The following is a 24,528-nucleotide window of genomic DNA, read 5'->3' on the forward strand; positions in this document are numbered from 1 at the left end:
TGGTCAGCCAAGTTTCCATCATGGCTCCTCCCTCCTTCCACTCCCTCATAGACATCATTCCTTGGTTTTCTAGAAAGCCTTTCTTTAAAGTGAATTTCGTTTTGTATAAATTGTATCTTAATTTTAATAATTTTTTATCAACCAATTGCCTGGATTTAATAAATAAGAAGCAATAAGTATAGCAGACAATATAATCATGACATGGAGGCGCCGGCGCCATACACTGAGTTTCGGTTAATTTATGATGAGATGCGCTCCAGTTCACGTGCAATGCAAGTCATAGAAAACATGAGACATGAGAACAGACATGAGAAATATAGGCTATCTATAGAAAGCTTGAAATGTATTTAAACAAAACAATTCAAAACAAAAAGGCTACTCTCTGATTATGTAATCCATTATGTGCAGTTCTCTCTATAGGCGTGTTCACTACAGAGGTGGCGATCGTCAGCTTCATCTTTGCAGCCGACACTGACACAGAAAACACTAGTTTATAAAAAAAAAAAAATATATATATATATATATATATATATATATATATATATATATAATTGCGCAGCTCCCCCTGTCAATGATCTATCACCCCCCCAGCATCTGTGACAAATTCTCTGGTGCCGCCCCTGGAAGCAGACTGAAGTAATTTTTTGCTGAATCTTCTCAGCTGTAGTTTTTTTCTACAAACATTGCTCATAATTTCTCTTAAAAACACTTTCAGCACTTATCTCAGCTTAATCAGGTTGCTTGTTCAGCTCTGACTGTAAACCTTGCTAACCTGAGCAGTGTTGACAGACTCTAGAGTTTATCAGAAGTGAATAAAGGAGAGAATGTTCTAGCTGTGAGTGCATCCTTTCAGCACTTTGAGGAATGGCTTGTAATTTCCAAGGGCAGAGTCATTACAGTAGTCCTGGTTGTCTGGGTTTAATAGACCCAGGAATAACCCCACACAAGATGGAGGAAGTCTCCCATCAGCAAAAGCTGTGCTGTGATAGTCAGCATTTGTGCAGCATTTGACATCTCCAATGTCTTCAGGAAGTCTCTGTGTGTGCGAACATAGATGCCCAAATCCCACAGTTAACTGTTTGTTTGTTTGTTTGTTTGTTTGTTTGTTTGTTTGTTTGTTTGTTTGTTTGTTTGTTTGTAGAGTTTATGGCAGCGAATTGATCACATTATAACCAATGACTTATTTAAGGAAATGTAAGGAAGGAAAACAGATAATATATTATAAAATAATTTAATCAATTTATTTGATTTGTTTTGGCTCTGAATGTTCACCATTTCTGAATTTAAGTAAACTCACAGGTTAAGGTGTGCTCAAATTTTCCATTCTTCAGCAAAATTCTGCAATTTTATATGTGCAACACAACGTCAAAATAAACATCTAAAGCTATTCTGTCAGCAACGGAAATCCATTAGGTGAAATTCGTCATTGCACCAATTCCCATTAAAATAAATGGATTTTGTATGCGAAATTTTACAGAACAACGGTAAATGTCCTGCATAGCCATTATATTGAATTCATAGTAAATTATCTACATTTTAGCTTAAACTTGCCAAAACTTTATCTGACCTACATTTTAAAGTGACCAAAGTTCATTTCATTTGAGTGTTTTTGAAATGCATTATATCACAATAATAGGCCAAAGTGAATAGAATTAAGTTAAATAATGACCTCCATGAACTGTTATGATTGTTGGCAGCTTAAACTCCATACACTTACACTTTACATATGCAGAAAACGGAATGCCATTTTTCTTTTAAACTTTATTAAATGTGGTGAGAATCTATCCCAGATAAACGTGATCCAATCATGATCAGATCACAATGCGTCTTATATGCATTTCACCTATGGTCTGATCACTGAAAATGCATAATGGTCAGTATAAAGAGGAATATACAGGAATATTCTGCTTGTTGATATCTGTTTTAACCTGCTAATGAGTGCTTTTCAAAAATGTGATGTCAAACTTTGGCAAATCCTTTTCCCCCCTACAAAGTGATCTGTACTGTTTGTGTTTCTAATTGACCATGCAAGAGTTTCTTGTTCTTACTAACTTCGAACGGGAGAGTTCATCTTACAGTATGTGTTTTTCTCTCAATTAAGGGCCAAATAAGGAGAAGAAAAATACAGCTGGTTAATGTTGGGGAGGAGAGGAGGAGAGAGAGAGTGAGTGATCATCTGTTTTAGTGGACCACAGAGATTCTGTGTGTGCCAGACTCTTTGGCTTTCCATCGTCATACAGCCTGATAAATACTTCACACCTGCAGTGAATACTGCAGTCAATCATCAGTCTTTTAAGAAGGAACAAAACAGAAAGTTTCTGCTGCAGCCTCTGCTTTCATTTATTTGAAAAGGAATCAGATCCCTTTCATAAGTCAGTGTGAAGTGTAAATAGGACGAGAAGGGAAACCTTTAAAGAACATTCTAGAGGCATGACATGACACGTTATAAAGCATTATATCTCCATTCTTGGAAAGTGTGGAAAGTTTGAAAATCTGAAACGTAACAGGAAATGTGAAATTGACCAGCAAATACTGGCCAAACACCTGACAAATACTTAAGAGACAATTGTGCCTGAGTAATGGAGCAGTTCCAGGCATTCTTGTGCTTTGCAGGAACCAAGACCAAATTCTAGCGTTTGTTGCCACTATCAAAACAAATTTCATATTGGTCTATATTTTGTTTCATTAATTTGTATTAATAATTATGTAACAATTACAGTTTAAAGTCCTCTAATACTGTTGTTTTGGCATACTATAATGAAAAACTTGTGATATCAACCAGTTGACAAGCTCAACAAAAATAAAAGCAGATAAAGAATTTTTAGTAAATTATTTGTAATTTTCTTGAATTTAATTACAATAATAGTTATAATAATAATAATTATTATTATACACAACAACAATAATATAATAATTCATATTAAAAATCATTCACATTTTTAAAAAGCAGATGTTAAGCACATTTTTTGTTACATTTTCAGTAAAGTATTTTTAATTTTATTCAGTTTCCTGTATTTTTTATAGTAATTGTAATTTGAGCTTTGAGCTGCATTTTATGCATGGAAGGTGCTAAAGAAATAAAATTATTACAAATTATGTAAAATGACCAGCCATGATTAACTGTTTTATGTGATCTAAATCTTAAATCGCTGATACAACAATAATAGATCAGTGTACAGTAGATTGATTGTATGAACAACTCACGTCTGTTTCGGATTTCTGTCCAAAGATAATGAGTTGGTTACCGATCATTTTACAGTTTGCGTAGAAGCCAGCAAATCTGATTTCTGCAAAAATCACAGATTTTTAGGGATCTGCAATGAAGGATAAGGTTGCAGCCCCCACTAAATCGGGTCTAGCAATGTCTATGACCTTATGTGTTTATTTTTGAGGATGCATGTGTAATTTTGAGGACATATTTGCACCTCATTGAATTCATCCCATGAAAAATGTCATCTTCTGTCACCTGTAGGTTGGGTGCCTGTTCTCTAAAAAAAGCATTGTGGGTAATTTAGAATCCATGGCACTAAATGTCGGGCATGGTCATATGTCACTGGGCAAAGAGCGTGGTTATAAAACACTTACAAGTGTAGAGACACACAGCATTGCTGCTTAGTAACCCCGTTTGTTGTTTAAATTTTTCCATTCAGAAGGAATGGCTAAAGTCAGTGCTGGCAATCAATCATGCCTGGTAATATAACAGTCTCTTAAAAGTCTTTTCATTGCTGTTTCTCCTTTATACAGATTGCCACAATCTGTCAGTTTGTTGGAGAACTGTTCCTACACAGTTATACCTCGTTGAAACCTTTAGTGAATCAGACCAGTAGCTTTTGAACCAGGCAATAATGGTTACATACTGATGCAGCTCTGATCTAAATGAAGCTTTTCATTTCTTTTTCATGTAATTTCACACTTCCACTGTTATTTGAGACTGCTTTGAAATAGTCCAACATGAGATCCGAGCAGGGGAGGAGAAAATAATTGTTATTACAAAAATAAACAGCGACACCCGTGGGTAAAGTTACAGCAGGAGGCTTGCCTCCCCTGAGCCCATTGACTTTTAACAGACCCCCTAATGTGTGCGGTGGGTTTGGTGGGGGGTAATTGAGAATGAATCACGTGAGAGGAGACAATGTCTTCATTGCGCTACAATTGGATGTGATTGGTTCGTGCGGTAAATCCATCCTCTAGTTTTCATGCGCGTTCTCGAATCGGCCTTAATGAAGACAATGATACCATTAATGGGAAGACTAATTAAAAAGTAAAGAAACGACTCACCTATTTAGATATCAACACTTTGTCACGTCAAAAAAAAGTCATGTACAAGCTTGATGACTGCTGAAATAAGTTGACTATTAAAAAGAAAAACAGAACATTAGTTCACAAAAAAAGTAAATTGCTACTGCCTTTAGTTATTAGTTTGCAATAAATGTAAAACGGGGTAAAAACACTAACTTGATTAAATTTATACTTGTTTTTAGTTAGTGTAAAAATACAAAATAGAATTGTATTTGGTCTCTCTTTTATGTAATGTTTATTTAACCAGGAAAATTAAGTGTAACAGGGACATACATTTACATATGTATATGTATATATATATATATATATATATATATATATATATATATATATATATATATATATATGAGGATTTTCCCTCCGCTGGATCACACCGCTGGATCTGAGCTAATATAAATGACTTTGCTACCATCATATTCAATTCTTTCCTCAGTTCTTCATTGCATATTGATTGTGTCCGACAGGACTGATTAATGACAGTTAATTTGCTTAGTGACGTGTATATCATTCCTTTTGGGTCTTGTAATTTACATCTCCTCGACAGTCTCTTAAGCTATTAATCTCAAGTCTATGAGCCATTTCTATGACCCCACTGTTTAGCTCAGACTCATATTAATAAATCAGATGCTCACGTCTAAACCGTGGCTCTGGATATTGATGGATCACCCATCATGATGTATGGTAGTAGTATGTGCCTGCCTGGCTGAAGTAGATGTGTGTTTGCTTGGGTCCCAGTGTCATTTTTACTGATGGCTTGTGAGCGTTTCATCTCTGGCACCCTACCAGACGGCATATGAAACAGAGCATGTTGTGCAGCACTCTGAGAGCGGAGAGAAACATCTCCAACGGAGCCGATGATTGTGTCCATGAAAACCGTATGTCCAATGTGGTGTTGAATGGAGGCCTGAAAGGATTCCAGATAGGCTTTAATCTTGCTTCCACTAAAGTCTTTAAAGGCTTTAGACATACATTTCAAGTTGTTTGCTAGAGCTGTTATAAAAAAAAACAAAAAAAAAAACAAGCACAAAATCTGAAATCCTCTGAACTCTGAGGGGGTAGTCTTATCATGACAGTTTATAGTGTATACATGTATACACACATATATCATACGAAGGTTTAGGGGTTGGTAAGATTTTTAAACAAATGTTTTACAAGAAATCTCTTGTATGCTCAACAAGGCTTCACTTACTTGATCAATAATACAGTAAACAGTATTTTTTTATTTTAAAATGATTTATTCCTGTAATGGCAAAGCTGAATTTTCAGCATCATTACTCCAGTCTTCAGTGTCACATGATCCTTCAGAAATCATTCTAATATGCTGATTTGTTAAGATTATTATTATCATTGTTGAAAACGGTTGTGCTGCTTAATATTTTAGTGGAAAGTGATACATTTTTAGGATTGTCCGATGAAAAGAACATTTAAAAATAATATATATTTTCAGAAAATATTTGAAATGTAAAAGTCTTTACTGTCACTTTTGAACAATTTAGGGCCAGATTTACTAACAGCTTGCACCAGCGCAAACCCTCTTTTGGCATTAAAAACTACTGTCAGGATTTACTAAAGACTAGTTTAAAGACTAAATTAGCGCTGAAAAGGCGTGTACAGTTATTTTTGCACCTGACCTTATTGCATATGCATTTGTTGGAGTTTCCCTTTCAGACGCAAAATTTATGGGAGTATTTAAACAAATCATGCAAGGTGATATACTAACGTTTGAAAAAACAAAACCGCCCCAAAAAAGCATGTCTCAAACCAGACGCTAATTGGTAGATTGTATTGATCATTATGGAAATGATCCGGCTGCGTCTGTGTTCTTTAATTTGTGTGTTGTCAGAACTTTCCACTCCCATCAGTACTTTTTTGGAATTGTGCTCTCACGCTAATTTGCCCTGTTTAGTAAATCTGACCCGTAATGTATCCTTGCTGAATAAAAGATTGTTTTTTTTTAGTAAAAAACCCTAACCCTAACCCTAAGTTTTGTGAAAAGTTTTTTTTTCTGTGGCAACCACACATATTTTATAAATATAGTATATTTATAGTACTATTTTTCAATAATTGAAAACATTAATAAATATTTTATATATTGATTTGAAGCACCACAGGACTTTGCTTTATCTTTTTGACTGTTCGTGAATTTTGCACTGTTTTGAGGGACAGCTAGCATTAGCATTCTTTACTGCTGCTAAACCTCACAGGCTAATCACACCTAATCATAATTCTGTGATGGTCTCAATGTTAATTTGCCTCATTACTTGACACAACTGTCTCACTTCCATTAGAGGCACTCTAGGCGTCTGCCAGCATGTCACAGTGTCTCATTAGATTTCAATGCTGTCTGTTTAATCTATCAATCTTGTTCATCAATAGCCCTTCTTCACTGCAGGTGGATGAGCAGAGGTCAGAGGCTGGTGTTGTGTCAAATATCATTTCATTAGAAATGTTTGCATATTTATTATTTTGGGTCAGTGTCCAATTGGAATATGGGAACGAGATGTGGACATTCTTGTCGGCTGCTGAGCTGCTAAAAATCACAGCTTGTAGTTAAAAATTGTAACACTTTAGGGTCCAATTCTCACTATTAACTAACAATTAACTATGACTTTTGCCTCAATAAACTCAGAATTACTGCTAATTAATAGTTAGTAAAATAGTTAAGTTTAGGTATTGGGTAGATTTAAGTGATGTAGAATATGGATATGCAGAATAAGGCATTATTATAGCCTATGCTTTATAAGTACTAATAAAGAGCCAATATCCTAGTAATACGCATGCTAATAAGCAAGTTAGTGAGAATTGAACGTCAAACTAAAGTGTTACCAAAAATTATTTTGGATAAAGTGGTTTTTGCATCAAAATATGGATTTTGTTTTCTTTGCAGCTCTTTTGGCTTTGTTGTACTTCTTAAGCAAATCTCAAAATGAATATCCATATTTCATACTGTATATTATAGGTGTATAATACCTAAATTCATTTATATTACTTAAATTTTTTTTGTGTGTTTTATTTAGACAAAATATTATAGAATTTTAATATTGGCCATAGTATTGGCTTTAATATCGGCTTATCGTTATCACTCAGAATTTTTGTATTATTACACATCCTTTTTGACAGACAAATTGCTTGGAAACTTACCATGCTGTACTTGGTTAACTAGCTTTGACCAGCTAATGGCCATAAATTACCAATGTTTAGCCATCTAAAACCACTGGATGCAGGTATAAGCTGGATTTCCCAAGCTTTGAGGTTGAGCTGCACAATTAATCGTTAAAATATCCTGATCTCGATTCAAACACCCACGTGATCTTATTCTTAATGACAATGATTCACCTGTGTTTATTAAACCTTCGACAATTCCAATAAAAGTTTATAGTTCGGATATAAACACTGATGTCTACGGTAGCTATCAAAATAGAGTAAATCACCTTTTGAAAAGTAACTTGATGCTTCAAACGAAGATTGTAACAATTATATCGTTACACCAGTAGGTGGCGATAATGGACTGTTAAATAATGTATTTGTCATCGAATCATTCATTCAAGAGATTATTTGAAAACATGATTCATCCAGAAATGAAACAAGTAAAGACTTGAAGCGGCGCTGCACATGCCGATCAATGTATGACATCAAAGTACCGCAAGAGAAATTCAAAGGAATATGGAGCAGTCTGCCCTCTAATCACTCTTGCGGTACTTTGATGTCATAGATCGTTCAGTCTGCGCAGTGTCGCTTCGAGTCGAACACACCTTTTATGAGGGTCATTGAATCATTCATTCAAACCAATGTAAAAAAAAATGCAAATTAAATATTTTTTTAAATACACTGCAGCAATTCAGAATCATGGGTGAACTGTGATCTCTGTAAAAAAAAAAAAAAAAAGTCTTATTGTCAGTTTATTCAGAATTGTGCAGCTCTACTTTGAAGAAGACAAGCCAGTTAGTACTATACACTGACAATGGCCAGTTTTATGCTTTCTTATGTCAGTTACACATACCCTAATGAGTACTTAAGAAAAATAATATTCTATTATTAATAATGTCTCTCTCCTGAATCTGTTGAACAAGAAACAGATCTTTTAGAAGTGTGTTCACCTTCAGTAAGTCCTGTTGGCTCTGAATATTGTCAATGTTAAATAAAAGGATTTGGAAGGATGAAACCTCATATTCTATTATTTATATGCTTTATTCACCGTATAATAAGGAAATCCTTTGAAGGAATGTGTCTGAGGAGGAACCGTTCCATACAGTTTTTGAAGACCGCAGCATATTTCTCTCTCTCTCTCTCTCTCTCTCTCTCTCTCTCTCTCTCTCTGTAGTGAACACTTGCTCGTTCTCTTTGTGCTGGCAGGAAACAACTGATTTGGATTCTTGTTAATGAACAGTGATGGAAAGAAAAAGACAGCGTGAAAGAGGAATCAGGCACTTCATAATGTTAGGTTTAATGGAAATGCAATGTTTCTCTAATTAAAAAAGGAAATTGATGCAGAAGATGTGTAATGTACATTTGGGTTCAGGTTTCCCATTTGATTTTGTGTAGGGAATTCAGGGTGAATCGCAATGAGCTGTCACTATATTTCAGACCATCATGAAGCCTTTGCCTTGTGTTTTTTTTAGATTCATTTGAGAGTGTGGGCCTAGAGAGAGTAAAAATCTGAATGCATTTAAATTAATACAGTACCGTTCAAAACTTTGGGATGAATACAATTCTTTTTATACATGCATATATATATAACTTTCAGGCCTCACACAGCAACTCTGCCTCAGCCAATCACTGCCCTGTCATAATGAACATCTTAAACAACCCTGAGGTGTCTTGAGTAATTGCTTGACACATGATGATCTGTAAGGGTAATATCAAACACAGCATCTATGTCACATCCAGATGGTTTTTCTCGTAGCACCTACCATAAACACCATCCCTCCCTTCACAGTCAGCCGATATTTCTGCAATGATTAATGATTACTGCCCTGCAGGAACAAGCTATCATCTGAGGGAAATGGATGGACTGGTTGTTAAAGAATATGAAAATACATTAAAATATGCATTAGCACACTGTCAGGCAAAGACTTCGCCTGCAGCCACAAGCTGTGTAAAAATGTGTGTTTTTGCTCCATGTAGGGACAAAGTTTGATATACTTGTGGAGTTTTTTTGGAGCTCGACAGGTCGTGGTGACTATCAACTGTGGTTGAATGGAAAAGATCTATGCTGAGCAAACAATGACAGAATTTTCATTTTTGATTGGACTTTTCCTTTAATTGCAGAATTTGAGATGCATTATATTAGGAAATATCAAATTGAATGTGGGCTCATTACCTTTCTATTCTCTTTAACCACTGATTTAAAATTACATTTCAATGAGTTAAGAAAGTTTTGGACTTTGAAGACATTGCCATGAAGGTACAAGGTCCTTGGCTCCCCCGCTGGCTCTGAGGTCTTCACACTCTCCATTCCTAAAACCCTCATTAAAACGTTTATACATGACTGCACACATCTCACCACCTACGCATTTCAAATAAAGATCAATCGATTGGAAGAACCACATGAAGCTTTATATAGTTTTAAACATTAATTTATGATTGGGTTGTACTGTATTTATATGCGTCTGTCATTTCATTTTTATAAAATATATATTACTGTTCAAACGTCTGGGGTTGGCAAGATTTTTTGATATTTTTTTTTTAAAATATTTTCAAATCTTTTATGCTCACCGAGGCTCAAAAATACAACAAAACAGTAATATTGTTAAATATGTAAGGAATAATTGACAACGGGCCGTTTAATTATTAAAAAAATAATGCACACCCGAGGTGGTAATACAACCATGACGCGAAGCAGAGAGACCTTGGGTGTGCATTATTTTTCATTAATTCAACAGAGTCAATTATTCCGCTTATACTACGGTTACGACACCTCAAAACATTATTCAGATGATATATTTCAAGACATTTGTCAGGTTTTTGTCCTTAAATATCTCTTGTGTGTAGGACTAATTTCTTATGCATCTAATCCCTTCAGCCACTGATAGCAGACCAATAAAGTTATTAATGCAGTTATTAGAGAGAGAAGAGAGAGAGAGAAGAGAGAGAGAGAGATTAAGCGTGTATTACCCGAATCTGTGTGTCTCTCAACAGTGTTCGGCAGCAGCATCTCTACTAATAGCGAAACTGTAAGATTATCTGCTCCAAGAACAGCGCCGTTATTACCTTGCTTGTGAAAGATTCATGTAGCTTTTAAGTTGTTAAACTATTTTACTGATAAAATCGTCAGAGCAGCGCTGACAGCACGTTTCTTTGCTAGTGTGTGTTTCCGTACTGCATGTGTGTGTGTTTTGAGAGAAAGCGGGAGAAAGAAAGTATGTGCTTTCCATACATAATAAAACGTAATTTTTGTGGCAAAAACATGCAAATAATTTGTCGCTTTTATCATATTTAATATATTTATTTTCTTGGTCTGTGTTGGGGTTTTATTTTTTTTGCTGTTGTAGTCTGAAAGGACCTTTGAATTAACTGAAATCATATGGCGGAGTGATTGGCGGAACTGTAATGTGGTCAAGACCTGCCTGAAACTACTTTAGCCATGCGTTTCCCTGAAAATAATTGCACAACTTAGAACGTTTCAGATTCAAGCATTCAACAGCCCCATAGTATAATATCATTTAAAATTTTGAAGAAAGTAGTCTATATAGTAAATGTCAAGTTGCGTGGTCAGGTCAGTGCGTCTCAAGAGGTTAAAGAGGTCATGCGTTGTGTTGTGTCAGAAGCAAATAGAAGACATTATAATCAATGACGCTGTCTACACTGGATTCAGTATACAGATCTGTCGACAGCACAAATGGAAGAGTGAAAGAACGTTCGCTTTGGTGCATCCAGTGTTAATAGCTCGTTTGCGTCTCTGTACAAAATTCAGAAGGATCCCAGTGTCGGAAACAAGTGAATGGTTTATTTTAATGACATCAAGGATCACGTAGGAGGATTATATGTTTATTAGGAACATTTTGTTTTGTAAATGAGGCACAATGTAATGGAGTGTTTGCAAAGAAACTTTTGTTGAAAGATGAAGCAGCCAATTGTATTGGATTTGACTACAGCTGCATCACAGACTGTAGGTAAAGGATTTCATAATGCATTGTCTTTAAATTAGCTTTATATGAATAATGTTTTAAAATACTTACTCACGTGCAATAGCGAGTGAGCATTGATAGTGTTTCCTATGCAATGGCGTTAGCCAATCATAACAGTGGCCGTTTACTGACAAGCCCTAAAGAAGGTGCACCTTAAAACAGGTCATTTTAGTCAGAGGGTCAGAATTTAGGTTAAAAATAATTGTTACTGGTAAAGGAGAAAGTCTAAGAACTGATACATGGCCCTATCACTAATAAACACTGAAAGGTCACATTTGCTCATTCGTCCATATGTTATCAGTCGGAAGGAGATTAACATATAAGCAGATGTTGTTTATCAATCCCTAAGGAGAATGTCAGGAATGTTGCATTAGTTAATGTGTGTCTTCATTACTGTTTCCTCATAGAGAAAATCTCTCATGAAGATTTATTCGGACAGGATTTAAGATTCAAAAATAGCTTTATTGGCATGGTGAAAGAAATCTTTACATTGCCAAAGCATTCATAACAATAAATAATACAATAAAAGTAAATAAATAAATAATAATAAAAAGAAAATAGAAATTACATGAAAATAAACATAGCACTAAAATGTCTAATCTTCTAATATTTATACAGTTGGTAGCTCTGTCCTGCTGGAGGCTCTTTGGTCGTGACAGGACCTCACGTACCGGGCAGCCAGGGCTGAGCTCGCTGGGCTTTCTCCAAGCAGGAGTGGGAGTTTGTCCATGTCTGATTTCTGATGGAAGTCTTTCTGGTGGGTTGTGAAAAGGGGATAGAAAGTGTCTCAGGATCTGACTTGTACAGTATTTGAGTCTGGGCTACTCATCTCACATTTACTATAATAAAGAACAACATTTTCTTAAGTAATTTTTATTAGGGATTAGTTTTTAAAAGGGTGGTTGAAAATGATTTTACTTTTCTAACTTTAGTTAGTGTGTAATGTTGCTGTTTGAGCATAAACAACATCTGCAAAGTTACAAAGTTCAAAGCAAAGGGAGATATTTTCTTTTGAAGAAATTGCTTTTTAAGGACTACAACAAACGATTAGAATATGCTAATAATCAATGACTTGAAGATAACTACACATAAGCTACATAAATTCACCAACTAACCATTCAGAAATGTTGTCACTTCTTCTTGAGTCTCTCCATCTTTCTGACTTCGGTTTGAACATAAAAGGCTAAAAGTTTTAGCTCCGCCCTCTGTGCAGCAGCTCATTTGCATTTAAAGGAACAGACACAAAAACGGTGCATTTTTGCTCACCCTCTAAAAGTGACAACTTTAACATGTTATATAAAAATATCTGTGGGGTATTTTGAGCTAAAACGTCAAATTCACACTCTGGGGACATCAGAGACTTATTTTACATCTTGTGAAAAGGGCATTATACCACCCCTTTAAGTAATATAGGCATATATATTTAAAGATAAAGTTGAAAAACCTTTCAATTGATTTCTAGTTTTTTCTTGTCCAAGTCCATTAAAATGTTTTACCCTAACCCAAACTTTTGCCAGATTCATATTTTCTTCAGCTTTTAATATAAGCTGATAAGCTAGCAATTTATGAATAAATATCGCAGGCATTTCTTATGTGTCCATATTGTTTTAATTCTTAATTTTTTATAGATTTTTCTTGGCCCTTGCTCTGTCATCCTCCTCCTGGAAATGACTTTTTTTAATTTTTGTTTATGGGAAAACAGCAGCATAAATACAAGTATTAATAATAAACGGAGCAATTCCAGTAGGGTCCTGACACCATCGGTGCTCAGGCCCTAAAAATGGATTTAATGTATTCTGTGATGTTTGTAGTGTTAGTTGACACTTATTCTATCCTGTTAGATAACGTGCAGAAATCTTTAAAATCACAAATAAAAAATAAAATAAATAAAGATTATTAAAAAACGATCCAAAATTGTCCTCGCTTAATCCCTCACTGAGAAATGACTAACTTCCATCCTGTTTGGTTTCATGTAATTAGGTAGAAATTATATAAACATTTTCTTGCCATTGTATAAATAATCAAGTTTAAATGAATAAAGTTTGTGTCTGAGCCTGAAGACCTGAGGGTCTGCTATACCCTTTTATGGAAATACTTCCCTAAATTACAACACAAGCATATTAGTTTATATGTCAAAGCATTTATAAGTCAAAGAGTTCACAAGGTACTGCCGAACAGGAATAGCCCAAGTACTCTGTGTTACCTTCGCCACTCAAGTCTGCAATTTATTCAGTTCTTGCGGTTGTTCACGTTCTTTCCTCCTATGAGCGGCTGGTTGGGACTTCAGGGGTGCAGAAGTCCCATCTGACCGGAGTGCTCATCCATCAAAAAGCCCTTGGAGTCTCCTTTTTACTGTAGGTTGCTGTGTAAGGTATGCTGTTATCCAGTTAGCAGTTCCCTTGGCCACTGAGGTCATGTTTATTTCATATTCATAAGGATTGATGGCTGCAGTGTGCACTTAATTTCCCAAAAGCTCTGGTGCTGAAGAACTGTAATAATGTAGGTGCAAAGGCCAAGTATTCGAACCTCGTTCAATCTGACATTGCATATATGATTTAACCTTAACCCTGTCAACAGTATTACAGTTAAAAAGTTCATATCAGTAGTTCAACAGCACAAGATCAGTTTAAATCTCTGTGATTTTTCCATTATTACAATACGTACCTATGCAACCACGAACTGAATGAAAGACCTCTCTGGCGAGTCAATGTGGCGTGAGTTTAAGAGGTAAAGAGTGGGGACACTTTAGGGCTGATTTGGAAATGAGGTTTTAAATGGCACGGACACATTTGACCCTTCTCGTCTGCTGTAGAATTGCGGTGCTCTTAGATGATCAGAGCCACTAAACTTAATTAGCCAATTCAGACACATGCCCATGAATGAAATCCTCACCCTCACACAGTAAAGGAGACTAAAAGAGGAAAGAAACTAGAGGTGAGAACTGCAGCATATGTATGTATAGGTGTCAAAAGAGACAATTTTGATATGCGAAAGTGTAAAGTTATGGAAAGTTCTTAACTGTTTTGATAATTGTTTAATCTGTTAATCATTCAATAAAACGTTGCTGTTTTGTGATAGGCCTTAAATGAGCCACCAGATTATTTCAGATGGTCAGAATATAAAATAAAATAGTGTGTGCACAAAACTTTATTAACATAATAAGTAAACCTCAAGGAACATATTAGGATAATTATATATTTAAATATACTCATACTCAGCAAGGCTGCGTAATAATAGTATTTTTATATAGCTCCTCACACATTTCTTTGACTTTTATCAAACATCTGAAGAGCTAATCAGAATTTTACAAAGTAGCACGAGACATTATAATTAGATTTCTTTTAAGGTCAAAATCTAAAGGAGATAATAATGATAGTCAGATTACACACAAAAAAAAATAGCCAATTTCCACTAAGATCTGTGTGCTTGATTAAAAAAGAAAATCTGCAGTCCTTCTATTTTCTGGCAATAATTTGTTGCGCATATAGATGAAACCATTATGTTTTAGCTCATGCTTTAAAGCACTCAAACTAAAAATCTTATACGATGCATGTGTGGTTTAAGCTCTTCCACAATGGTGTAATTGATGCTCTTAAATTGCTGAGCATCAGCCTTGTTTAAATCCTTCTCTTTTACACTACGCTGCTCTATTATTCATTGCCCAACCTGATGACAGGGCGTCACACTAAACCTGACACACCTCATGTTACATTTGCATGGAGCCAAACTCATTAGATACCACCTTTTAGACTAGTTAAAGGTCAGGCGAGCAGAAATAAGCATGCGGACCAAACAGACCATGTTTTAGAAATGCTTATTAAAGGAATGTGACATTTCATACTGTGATTGGGGTTGTAGTGTCTTTTCTGGTTAGCGTTGGACTTAAAGGGATGGAGAAAAAAAATATGGCTGTGTTTTAAATGGGGAAAATATTACGCCAAACTGACCTTGTTTTTTCCGCTTTTTTTTTTTAAGCACCTATATATATTGTGCATCCCTAAATCGAATTATTTAAAACAAACCACTCTTATGCACGCTGTAAGCATGCACTGTTTTGAAATGTCAGCCACTTTTACTTACACATGAACTGTTGCCTAATGAGATTTTAATACTTGATGGCTGAACAATGCAAGGTGCTAATTGCGAGAAGAAATTTAATGCTCTGTCAAATTGTATGGATGATTGCATTGGCAACAGCCAATCAATTTACTCTACATCTTTTTTTTCAGACACCATCGCAAGTCTTATTTATAGGGATCGACACTTCCTGTTTGTTTGACAGCTGAAGGACACGGATGTCAATGCGACGCTAAAGACAGATCATGATTGAGACATTTTAAGACCTTATTGTGGGAACAAATTACATTAGCATGTTTTATTCAGAGCTTTCGCTTGTGATTTCAGAGGGCGCACGGGTTACATTGATGGAGGGGTGGGGTGGGGGAGTCAAATAGTGAATTATTAATTTGGTCCTAATAATAGAAGCATGGCTGTTCTGGAGAATTAAGCCAATTTGCAAGTCGGATCATGCCTCCTTTCTGTTTCGAGTGACATCTGTGAATTTATTGTTCTTTAACTGTGTTTCATCTTCATATCTGTCTGTCTCAGCCTTAGATATTACAGATTAATCTGTGCATTTCTGCTGTCGGACAGTCATGTGCCGTTACACAGAAGCATTGATATGAGGTGTCTGGCCTGAGATGGCTTTGATCATTGCTGTAATCAGCTATGCTTTTCTCCGTCCAAATGGTTTTTAACAAATCCACCTCAACTCCCACTCCACTTACTTGTTATACAGATTTCCCCCTCGGGTTTTATCTCATCTTCTTTCACCTCTCTGGGTGGGAACCAAAGATGATCAATAAATGCTGTGCATGGAAGAACACGATTGGCGGAATGAGAACTCATACATCTTGCTTGCTTGTAGCTACAGGTAGCTTGCATCACGCTGTCATTCTTCTGGTTCAGTTTGGAAATGACTAATATCAGCTTCCTCCTTTGCATCTGAAGATTGAACTGACAGACCGGGGACTCTTGTGCATGATGTATGCAGAGAGAGGAAATTGTCACTCACCTGGTGTAAAGGCAGGACTTCATCCTGTATTATTTCCTCCCTCCGTTTCCCCTCTCTATGTCTACAATTTGTATTATCAGACGATGTGTATTTTGCACTAAAACGTGAAATCTGTATTGCCAGATGTTGTTTTGATCTTTATGTGAATAATGAAATAGTGACATTTTTCTTTTTCATTCTTCATTCATCTCAGTTTCAAAACTTTTTCTTTAATTTAAAACTTTGGCGGACGTGAAAACTGTGAATTATTTTCAAGTTATAGCCGATATTACAATTCTATACTATTTTTGTCCTAATAAATAAAGAAAACACACATACACAGTGGGGGTTGGTTAAGTTAAATATATCATATCATATATATATATATAAATAAATTATATATATATATATATATATAAACATTATAATATAATTATATAATGTTTATATATATATATATCATATATTTTTATTGACAAGTACACATTCCCATTGCCAACACTTAGTGTCAGATATAAAGACTTTGCCATTGCTACATTTCTATGCTATGACTGCTCCACAGACTTTTTGTTGCAAATTTTGCTCACACACAAACCTGGAACTGGACACACACACACACACACACACACACACACACAAACTCACAAACTTACTGACACACTCAAACACAGGCTCACACACACTCACACATTCAAAAAGACTCACACACACAGATTCAAACACAGACACACACTCAGACCCAAACACAGACTCAGACACACACACACCAAACTGGACCTGGAGGTGGACACACACAGACACGCACACCTGGAGATTGAGGTGGACAAAAACCAACACACACCAACCTGAACCTGGAGATAATAATAATATAATGTCTAGTCTGGTGGCTGTGATATGAACCTACCAACGTCCGTTGCAATGATTTTTGGAATGACTGATCGCGAGAGGAACAAATTACGTTTTAGTCGCATAACATCGGTTAATGGAAACGCCGTCATTTCGCAATAGTTGTAACGTTAATTTATATTTAAAAATCTGTAATGAAACGCGACCGCGCTGCAAAAGTTTTGCGCGAATCTGTAATGAAACGCGACCGCGCTTAACATCTAGACAACTTCTCAGAGGTATGTTGAGCAACAGTGTTCATTATACTAACCATTCAACTCCGGATTGATTCTGGAATCTTCTCTGGGGAATAAGCATTAAGCACCGGCAACAATCCGCCCTCTACATGCTCATGTTTTGATTCAGATCGTGCGGTAAGAGAAGGAGGGGCTAGTCGTGCCTCCATTGTCAGTTTGTGAGAGAGAGGGGGGGAGCAAGCAGCGCGAATAAAATACAATTTTACCCATATTAAATAGTTAAAAAATCTGAATCAATCCGTGGCGGTCAGCGTTGATATGTGGCGAGCCGCCACAAATTAATGAATGTATGGGAAACCCTGCTTTTAGAAAGATATTTGTCATTAACAGATGTTAAAAAGCATTTAACTTGGACTTCATGATGCTATGAGATTATTTTCATTGTGAAACAGCCTACGCAATAACACAAGATAGTTTGATTTCAAAAGCGTATAACTGGTATGTTACAATTATGTAACAGGTGAGACACTTTATCAGGTAATGATGATGCTGGCTGTTTTAAGTATCTATATGAAGATTGATTGGCGTCAGTGTATCGCCACACAAAATGTTGTGATACTATGCTGTAATGATGTTTTTTCCCAACCCTAGTTGGCAGATGTAATCTAAATCTAAAGATTGGTGAAAAGATTATGCACACTTGCATATACCGATATGATACCTATATATATTGTGCATCCCTTACTTTAAAGGGTTAGTTCACCCAAAAATGAAAATTCTGTCAGTAATTACTCACCCTCATGTTGTTCCAACCGCGTAAGACCTTCGTTCATCTTCGGAACACAAATTAAGATATTTTTGATGAAATCTGAGCCATGTCTCACTCCTCCATAGGCTGCTCTGTGACCGAAACTTGCTGGCCCAGAAAAGTTATTAAAGAGATCGTTAATATAGTCCAAGTGACTCCAGTGGCTCAATCTTAAGTATATCAAACGATGAGAATACTTTTTGTGCGCAAAAACAAACAAAAATAACGACTTTATTCCACTATTCATTTCCTTCTCTCTGGGCCTCTAGTTGGTTCGCGTAGTGTTTTTGCGCAGCGCGTCTGTGTTACACGTCACCACGTAGGCTCACTATTGGCCGACGCCGGTCATGTGTGTGATGCGTGATGACGTGCAACACAGACGCGCAGCGCAAAAACACTACGAGGCCCAGAGAGAAGGAAATGAAAAGTGGAATAAAGTCGTTATTTTTGTTTGTTTTTGCGCACAAAAAGTATTCTCGTCGCTTGATATACTTAAGATTGAGCAACTGGAGTCACTTGGACTATATTAACGATCTCTTTAATAACTTTTCTGGGCCAGCAAGTTTCGGTCACATAGCAGCCTATGGAGGAGTGAGACATGGCTCAGATTTCATCAAAAATATCTTAATTTGTGTTCCGAAGATGAACGAAGGTCTTACGGTCTTTTGGAACAACATGAGGGTGAGTAATTACTGACAGAATTTTCATTTTTGGGTGAACTAACCCTTTAATGTGACTAAAAATTCCTGCTTCATATATTGCTTGCAACAAATTCTTTAAAAAGGAGGCTTTTGTACCAGTAGGGGCCAACTGGGTCACGCTAACCGAACCAAACCTTGCCATGAACAGGCCTTGTGATTGTATTGTTTGGGTTATGGATCTGATGATGTGAAATTTAAGATGTCCTTAATTCTCTTGGTCCCTTAATGAGGAACAGTGGTAAATGAAAGTAAATGAGACATTGCATGTCATCAGCATTGTGGAATGCTTTTGGATACCATGAAAACAGAAATCTAATTTCTGAAATTGAAATTTAATTGAGTGGTGATGGAGACTGATGCTTTTTTGTCATGTTGCTACAGTGCGGTTATATATAAAGACCATTCTTAGTGTTCCTTGTTTATTATTTTTCATTAACTTGAGGCATAAATTCCATCTTTGCACGATTGTGTATGTTTTAGGTGTCTAGACCCATCCAAACCAAGAGTTGATTATGCCAAGTTCCTGTACAGTGCTTCCCTCCCCTCTAACTTTTCTTCCAGAAGCATTAGCTGTTGATCTGGTGCATTCACACCACTATATTCGTTCCGTCCCAGGATGCCTATTTTTGCAGCAGATCGTACAAGGTCACACCTCATGTACAGCCTCATGCACACCCTCAAAACATGCCTGCACACAGTGACAAAGCTGATTCTAATGGAAAATGCTTTGATTTCTTAGCCACATGGTATGTTACCATTACTTAAACAGTTTTCTTTGAAATCATCTGTCACTTTTCAAACTAATAGTAGTAAAAGGAAAATGCTAAGGAGACAATTTAAGAGGAAAAGGTTTTTTAAATGACATACCTGAGGCTTCTGGGTTTTGTCTGCGCTCTGTACTATTTATGATGTGTCTCCGGCAATTACCTGTCTATGGTCCATGCAGTTTTCCACAGGAAGAAACATTTAGATTAGCAATCGTTATACACTCAGTTAAATGTGATTTGTTGTGAATGCACTGCTGCTTTGATCAGCCTGAATGGTTCACTGCTCTGTACTTTAGCTCCTCTACTGAAACTGGAAAGAATCTCTCTCTGCTAAAAGTGCAACATATACTTTAATAGAGGGATTCATTATTGCAGCTGAGCCAAATCTCATTTGGAGGAATAATACATCTTCATTTCAGGCTTAAAAAAGAAGTATAAGAAATAGTTACATAAGAAACTTTCAGCAATTATTTATTTTAGCAGTTATCTTTTAGTTCTTTAGAAGTGGCGAAACCACAGTATTCTTAGTTAATAGTGGTTAACATCAGCAATTTGTACTTAGTTTGGTTTGTGAACTATCTATATGATCCAAGTTGGATCTCATTAATCTCATTGGAACACACATTACAAAGTAGAATAACTGGCAGTAGAATTTTTTTTTTTTTTTTGAGAAACGAGTATGTGAACTTAGCATAGTTCCTAAATCTCTGGAAAACATATTATAGTATTTTTATGCTTTAGTACAGATTTTTTTTATATACTGTATGTCTATATTATATGTCTTCTGTGATCTCCTGTGTATTCTTTGTGGATTTATTAAAGACTGTTTTGTTCCCTATTCCTTTCGTTGTGTGCTTTATTACAGCTGCTGATCGTGAATTGTGATCGAGAATACCGGACCATAAACACTGAATGAACCGAGGGTTTAAATACACAGAGATAATTAACGTAACTAGAAACACAAGCATAACTCAATCAAAAACCATGGAGACAAACTAGCAAAGGGAACACGGTGAAAATAAAACCAAAACTGAACATGTTACACACAACACGTGGACCATATTTTATAAGTTAAACGAGTCATGCTTGACTACAAGGCGCACCGGGTCAAAATTTCATTGTTGAGAGAAAAAACTCAAGTTCCATTTTATTTTTATTTTTATTATACCGATAAATGCAATATGTTTAAAGACATTAAAAAACACAATAAAAATGTATTCCCCTCACTTATGTTAGTTTCCCTCACTCAACAACATATCCTATAAATTTAACAGTATTCAGAACAGAACAGGAATGAAAATATATGTATAAAAACAAAGTATAGTGGTATTCATTATACACAACATTTTTTCATAAAAACTAAACACTAATTTATTTAAAGCAAAATGCGGCTTATGTTCCAGAAAATATAGTAGGCTACATATTTATTTAATTAATTTAATTAATTATTTAATTCATTGGCATATTGCAATTTTAATTTACAATTACATTTTCAGCCCTAAATGAAGTCAAACCATTTGGAAATTAAAGAGAGAACTGCAAATTTGTATTGTTTTCACCCCCCCTCAAACGTCTTTGAAAGACGCCATGCCCTTCTTCTGTACCCATCCCCTCCCTATTCAACTGTTTCCCTGACAAAATTATTGATCCGTCACAAATTGGCTCGCGGTTCCTGAGCCTCAACTTCGGTGTCTGGGCTGATTGACACCGATTGGCTTGCTCAGTTCAGAGCTTTTCCATTTTCAGGTTTATCAGTGCCTTGGGGGCTTGGGGAGTGACATATCATTTTTCTGGATTCAGATTTCTTTGAGTTGCAAGTCCCACACAAAGTAGAGCACAAGTCCTTAAACTTGGCTTAAAAATTGCAGGCTAGTTGACACTGCATTTGAGCTGTGGATGAAGGTTTTTTATTCACTAGAGGACAGAATTCAGTGTCATTAGGATTACTGTGGGATTGGACTTTCTGCAAAGTTTGGATGCCATATCCTTCATCATTATCAGAAGGTTAACAGCCTCTGCCAAATGTCTCACAAATTAAGTCCTGATGGGCATATGTCTGCACCCTGTTTTTGTATTTGGCAGTTGTGTATTTCTCATCAGACTGTAATCGCGCCGTAATCAGGTGGAACATAATTCTGCCGGAATGATTTCTAGCTTCCAATTGTTTTTGTTTTTATTCTTGGTTAATTATTTCATTGTGCCATGGCATGCCCTTCCTGCTCTACTTTGCAAACTGTCTTCACTCAGATGTTATTAAACATTTCCATCACTAAGGCATTTCTTGAGACATGGGACAAAATATGTCCCACAACATTTTCATCATTAATTATGATCACTAAAATGTTATTTCAGAGGTGAGTTTTGTAACAGTATAATGGCTTTACTGTCATTGTTCATTAATTGAATGCATCTTTGCAATTTTTAAAAAAATATATCATACTGACCCAAACTTTTGTGTGTGTGTGTGTGTGTGTGTGTGTGTGTGTGTGTGTGTGTGTGTGTGTGTGTGTGTGTGTGTGTGTGTGTGTGTGTGTGTGTGTGCTTGCGTGTGTGCTTGCGTGTGTGTGTATGTGTGTATTTATATTACGGTTATTTTTGTTATGTTAATATAATTTCTCCCCCTTTGTTTGGAAACCTGTTTTATAGTACTAGTAATCGATAAGGTTTTGCCTTACACTCTATTCCTATATTAGCATAGAAAAAGACCATGATTATATGATGGTAATGTTTGACTCTGAAATTCTTGGATGATTTAAAGGGTTTGTTCTCCCAAAATTGAAAATTCTGTCTGTAATTACTCACCCTCAATGAAGATATTTTTGATGAAATCTGAGAGCTTTCTCACTCCTTCATAGGCTTCTATGCAATTTCATTCTGCCGGTCCAGAAAAGTTAGTAAAAACATTGTTAAAATAGTCCAAGTGACTACAGTGGCTCAACCTTAAGTTTATCAAGCGACGAGAATACTTTTTGTACAAAAAACAAACAAAAATAACGACTTTATTCAACTATTCATTTTCATGTGGGCCACGTATGTGAGTTCCCGAAAGTGCCACGACACATGGTGAGGACTGAGAAGATGACGCTCACGATCATTTGATGGGAAAGTGTGAAAGGTAAGCCATTCATTTTGCGGCATTGGTAAGGCACTTTTACGTTTTCTCGTTGGTTTCTCATGATTCGGACATCCAGGAAATGCACACATTAGAACCATTTTAAAAACACTACATCGAGACCTATCTGCGTCATCATCTCAGTTCTCACGCATGCGTCGTGGCGCTCTCGTGAACTCACTCAGTGGCCCACAAAGAAGAAAATGAATAGTTGAATAAAGTCGTTATTTATTTTTTATTTTTTTGCGCACAAAAAGTATTCTCGTCGCTTGATAAACTTAAGGTTGAGCCACTGTAGTCACTTGGACTATTTTACAGATGTTGGAGCTATTATTTTGTTGCAAAAAATACTGACAATACTGTGTTTAAAATGAACCACTTAATATTAATACCTTTCGTTTGTTGTATAAAATCAATGTCACACTTGCAATCGTGTGGATATTCGTATAATGTGATCAACATTAAGCAAGGTATGTTTTTGTATCCAAGAGAGTTTTAATCTTAAATCGACCTATATTCACAGTCTGTGTCTATATTTGTTCTTCGTGCTAGTAAGTGCTAAATCCCCACTTTTACAAAGGTACAGAACGGCAGTATAGCACGATTTGGAAAGGCAGAATAATCTGCACGCAACATATCATATATGCACGCTGCTTGTGTGGATGCAGTCAGTTTTGACCTCAAAAGTAGGGCTAAAAAAAAAAAAAAAAAAAATTCCATTAATCGTTTTTTAAAATGTGGTCAATTCAAAATCGATTCTCAAAGGCCACTAATCGATTTTTTTCCATATTTATTTATCTATCACCCAAAAGCCAGTATCAGTTTTCCTACACTGTTCATAGGCTTGCAGCCTCCATGTTACAGCTAATGCTGTGAGATCATTCATTTATTTTATCTTAAACATAAAATGCAATATGCATGCAACTGGTCTGACTACCATCAGCATCCAATTTTCTGCATCAATTTTTCATCTTGCATCAAAATCCTGTCTATTCATTGTATGCATTTGAAATATAGAGTTGGGTTCTGTTTTAATGTACCCAAGTGTACCTAACATAAAAAGTTTAATATACAGGTTTGTGGCTCTTAATTTCTTTTTATTAATTAACCACTTGTACACTTACATTCACTGTATTTTTTTATAAATATAGGATTTGTATTGAATCTATATTCATTGAGTCAAATCGAGAATCGGGAGTCGAAATCGAATTTAAAATCAAAATCGAAAATTGAATCGAGAAACGAAATCGAATCGAATTGAGAGGTTGCGAATCGAATTGGAACATCTGAATCAATACCCAGCCCTACTCAGAAGATGTTGTAATTTGATCGGGTGTCATATAGAAATACATGCTCAGTTTTAATGCTATTTTAATGTGGGGTAGAATTAAATATACAGCAAAACTCAGCATTTTGTTCACGTACCCCAGTTTGAGAACCACTGCTTTAGGTAAAACAATGAGGTGGCCCCTTCTGAATCATTTAATGTATGGCACTACATCATTTAATATTCAGCACCATTTGACTGTGCATTTTCTTTCAAAGCATTTCAAAGATTTTTCTTAAGTGCTGCTAAAAA

The 24,528-nt window shown here is 35.9% G+C and overlaps 1 protein-coding gene across 3 annotated transcripts in view; it reads left to right on the plus strand.

Annotated features, from left to right (window-relative positions):
* The window catches only part of chrm3a (cholinergic receptor, muscarinic 3a), a 102,469-nt gene that overhangs the window by 49,464 nt on the left and 28,477 nt on the right, over positions 1–24,528 (plus strand). Inside the window, exon 3 of one of the 3 annotated variants that reach the window (XM_081393878.1) lies at positions 2,102–2,164. The exons of the other annotated variants lie outside the window; for them this stretch is intronic. Within the exon in view, the coding sequence (XP_081250004.1) occupies positions 2,136–2,164 (29 nt within the window). The 5' untranslated portion in view covers positions 2,102–2,135. The remainder of the gene's footprint in view (positions 1–2,101; positions 2,165–24,528) is intronic. 3 annotated transcript variants of the gene reach the window in all.

Source organism: Scardinius erythrophthalmus (assembly GCF_964197995.2).
Source record: "Scardinius erythrophthalmus genome assembly, chromosome: 19".
NCBI lineage: Eukaryota > Metazoa > Chordata > Actinopteri > Cypriniformes > Leuciscidae > Scardinius > Scardinius erythrophthalmus.